The sequence below is a fragment of the Limulus polyphemus genome, unplaced genomic scaffold, assembly GCF_000517525.1.
Source record: "Limulus polyphemus unplaced genomic scaffold, Limulus_polyphemus-2.1.2 Scaffold4401, whole genome shotgun sequence".
NCBI lineage: Eukaryota > Metazoa > Arthropoda > Merostomata > Xiphosura > Limulidae > Limulus > Limulus polyphemus.
Window position 1 is genome coordinate 21,779 of NW_013670011.1, and position 4,624 is coordinate 26,402.

General features: G+C 32.6%; 1 protein-coding gene across 1 annotated transcript in view; it reads left to right on the forward strand.

Moving 5' to 3' along the window:
- The window catches only part of LOC106471087 (vesicle-trafficking protein SEC22b-like), a 19,234-nt gene that overhangs the window by 3,490 nt on the left and 11,120 nt on the right, over positions 1 to 4,624 (forward strand). Inside the window, exon 2 of the mRNA XM_013931675.2 lies at positions 2,722 to 2,831. Coding sequence (XP_013787129.1) covers positions 2,722 to 2,831 — 110 coding nt within the window. The remainder of the gene's footprint in view (positions 1 to 2,721; positions 2,832 to 4,624) is intronic.

Consider the following 4,624-nt stretch of genomic DNA (forward strand, 5'->3'; position numbering starts at 1 on the left):
CCAACTTACAAAAAATTATGATAATAACCCCTATTCCTACTCTCAACAACATTAAGTATGAAAAAAGATGATGCATCAACACCATCAATTCCCTTTACAATCTTAAACACCACAATCAGATCCTCCCTAACTTGTCTTTTTTCAAGAGAAAACAATTTCAGAGATCTTAATTTCTTTTCATATGACAATTCCACCATCCCAGGCACTATTTTAGTAACCCTCCCCTGAACTCTTTCCACCAGTTCAATGTCTTGTTTAGGTAAGAAAGCAACTGAACACAGTACTCCAAATGTGACCTAACCAGTGACCTATACAATAAAATTATAATGTTTTTAGTCTTATATTCAATATTTCTGTGGATACAACCTAAAATCCTATTTGCCCTACCAATAGCAACAGGACACTGCTTGGATGGCTTAAGAGACTGATCAGGCATTACACCAAGATCTCTTTCTTTCATGACACTGTTAAGGTTTTTCCCATCCAAATTATATTTATAATTCAAATGCATTATCTTGCATTTATTATAGTTAAAACCCATCTGCCATTTACTTACCAAATTCACTAAATGATTTAAATCCTTTCATAAAACAGCAATATCCTCTTCACAGCTGGCAACACCCAATACCTTAATATCATCTGCAAATTTAAGTAATTTATTGACCATTCCTTCATCTGTCATTGACGTAAATCAAAAAGAACAAAGGTCCTACGACTGAGTCCTGAGGTACCTCACTTGTGACATTAATCCAGTTATTTGTAACAACCCTCTGCATTTTTCATCCCACCACTCTTCTATCCAATTGGGTATGTTATCCTCTACACCTATAGAGGTAATTGTTTCTACAAGCCTTTTATGTTGCACCTTGTCAAAGGCTTTCTGAAAATCCAGATACACAATCTACATACATCCTTACCTTCATTTACATAAGCAGTAAGCTTTTCAAAGAACGTGAAAAGATTTGTAAGACAATATTTTCCCTTTGTGAAACCATGTTGATTATCCAGTAAAATTCTAAACTTTGTTAAATGACTTTGGAAAGTATCTTTCATCAGACTTTCCAAAACTTTTCACACAACTGATGTAAGATAAATGGGTCTATAATTACTGGGAAAATTTTTATTACTTCCCTTGAAAAGAGGAGTGACATTAGCTAACTTCCTTTGGCACTTGCCCACTACTCAAGGACTTACAAAAAAAAAAAAACAGTAGTAAGTAGCTCACATATCCAATCCTTAACCTCCTTAAAAACCCTTGGGGAAATATTATCTGGCTCAGGAGCCCTATTGTTCTTTAAACTTCCCAATTTTTTCTAAAGAAGCTCAGAATGAATGCATTCATCTTGATCAACCTTGTTTCCATCTGTCAACTATTCAAAATGAGGAATACTGCTTAAATCTTTATTAGTAAAAACTGAAGAAAAAGCAGAATTTAATAACCCCACCATCTCATAATCATTGGATAGAAGCATTCCTTTATCATCCTTCAAGGATCCTACCCCCCATCCTAACATGGGATTTGGTACAAAGATACCTTCTTGCAGGTCCCAAGCAGTGATATGGACAGTTTTTGATTTTTCCCATGTCAAAATTGGCCATGTTGGGATTGCATGGTGGAGACATGTTGAATTCACCCATGAATGTTGGCCTTTATTAATATTCAAGTGTCTCACATGTCCATTTTATATGTTATGCATGTAATTTGATGGAAATGTTCGAGCAAATATCATACAATTTAAACAGAAATAACTAAATTGTTGTATGGTGCATTTCAAGCATTTATTACCAATAGAACTGCTTTATTTTTTGGGTTAATCAAACAAAACATTTTTTTATGCAGAACTAATAGTGGTAAATGTATGCATTCAAACGGTTTCTGACATTTATTTATTTTTTGTTCACTACATAAAAGCTTTCAATTATCAATCCTCTTACAGCAAATGCATTTTTAATGTCTCATACAGGTATCATTATAACAGAAGTGTTTGGTATGATGTCATATCCATGATAATTACTTATTTGAAATGTTTTGTACTTGTAAAATGGTATGTAGAATATACAAATGAAACTGTCATAAATCTTCCAAACATATACACTGTCATATAAAAATATATTTATATAAAATAAACCATTTAGTATGTAGCACACACAGTGTCATAAGTATGCCCCCACAATTGCAGGGGATCCAAGCCCAAAGGGCTTGACAAACTTAAGAATTGCTGACAAGGGGAATAAATATGGGGGCCCAATTAATTTTTATGCAGGGGAGGCCATCTTTTGTGGTTAAAGGCTTTAAGTCAAAATTTTGTATCATAATCATGAGATATGTAACTATCTATTTATACTGAAGTTACGTGTTCAATTGATATTGAACAAAGTACTAATTTAGCTTTCTAAACCTTATTCTTTAGCAAATACTTGTAGTTCAATTAGATATTCTGGTATTTCAGTTTGATGTACCTGTTTATACCAGTAGACAGAGAATTAAAATGTTAGTTAATTGTTTTATTACAAAGTTTCCTACATAAATATTATAAAAGATTAAATTATTTTTATAATGACTTCTTAGTTGGTAAAAAAAATCTCTTCAGGTGGAGCTTCTTTATTATAACAAGTATAAAACATTTTCCCAATAAAATGTGAATGTAAATGTAATTGTTGCTAATTGATATTGATACACAGTAACAAAGAATTGTATAATTTCAATTTCTTATATTACAGTCTGGCCGAAATACTCTAGAATATCAGAATCAAGCGAAAATGTTGTTCCGTAAATTAAACACACAGTCGCCTCCATTTTGCAGTATAGAAACAGGACCATATATGTTTCAGTAAGTATTTATTTATTTTGTTACCTTAAATTTAAAATAATCTTTTAATTAATGACATTTTGTTTGTAAATTGTATCTCAGAAACTTTTGGTTTTAAATAACAAGATCGGCGTTGTTGATTACAACAAACCACATAACATGTTATGGGTCTGTGTAAAAGCCAACAGCTGGCAAAAAGTGACTGCCGTTCAAAGGTCCGTTCTTTTTTTCTCTGCCTGCTATAAGTTTTTAGCCAGCTACTCTGAGATCCATGACTGGTGTGTGTGTGTCAATGGTCAATCAGCAGATGTGCGACAAAGATTACAAGTAGGCCAGTCTTCTTCAGTAGAATATGTCAGGACTCAATGTTAGGACCTTTGCTCTATTTGATTAACATGATCGATAGATTGCCTAAATTTACTGCTGATATTAAGGTATTGAGTGTTTCTGACTATGAAGAAGAGGAGGATGTTTTACTAAAGGCTTTATTATTATTATTCAGTGAGTTGGGCAAATAAAAGACAGAAGAGTTTTAATTATAATAAATACAAGGTAATGCATGTGGGTTATCAGAATTTAAGTTATAAATATAGTTTTTATGGGAATAAGCTCAACCGTATTATGGAAAAAAAGGTGTTTGTGTTTGGTTGATGAGTGTATTAAACCATTCAAGCACTGTACTGTTGTTAATGGTAAGGCAAATATGATTTTAGGTTGTATTTACAGAAGTATTGAATACAAGTCTTAAAGAGGTTATACTTTTGTTGTATAGGATCACTGGTTAGGCCTCATTTGGAGTATTGTGTTAAGTATTGGGCTCCTTACCTTATTAAGGACATTGAATTATTGGAAAGGGTTCCAAGGAGGACTGTTAGGATGATACCTTGGATGGAAAAGTTGTCATCCAAGAATAGGTTAAGATTTCTGAAACTGTTTTCTTTTGGAAAAAGAAAGGTTAGAGGGGGGTCTGATTGAAGTGTTTAAGATTATTAATGGAATTGATAGTGTCGGTGCATCATCATGATTGAAGTGTTTAAGATTATTAATGGAATTGATAGTGTCGGTGCATCATCTTGATCGAAGTGTTTAAGATTATTAATGGAATTGATAGTGTTGGTGCATTATCTTGATTGAAGTGTTTAAGATTATTAATGGAATTGATAGTGTCGGTGCATCATCTTGATCGAAGTATTTAAGATTATTAATGGAATTGATAGTGTCGGTGCATCATCTTGATCGAAGTGTTTAAGATTATTAATGGAATTGATAGTGTCGGTGCATCATCTTGATCGAAGTATTTAAGATTATTAATGGAATTGATAGTGTCGGTGCATCATCTTGATTGAAGTGTTTAAGATTATTAATGGAATTGATAGTGTCGGTACATCATCTTGATCGAAGTGTTTAAGATTATTAATGGAATTGATAGTGTCGGTGCATCATCTTGATCGAAGTGTTTAAGATTATTAATGGAATTGATAGTGTCGGTGCATCATCTTGATCGAAGTGTTTAAGATTATTAATGGAATTGATAGTGTCGGTGCATCATCTTGATCGAAGTATTTAAGATTATTAATGGAATTGATAGTGTCGGTGCATCATCTTGATTGAAGTGTTTAAGATTATTAATGGAATTGATAGTGTCGGTGCATCATCTTGATTGAAGTGTTTAAGATTATTAATGGAATTGATAGTGTCAGTGCATCATCTTGATTGAGTGTTTAAGATTATTAATAGAATTGATAGTGTCAGTGCATCATCTTGATTGAAGTGTTTAAGATTATTAATAGAATTGATAGTGTCAGTGACATCAT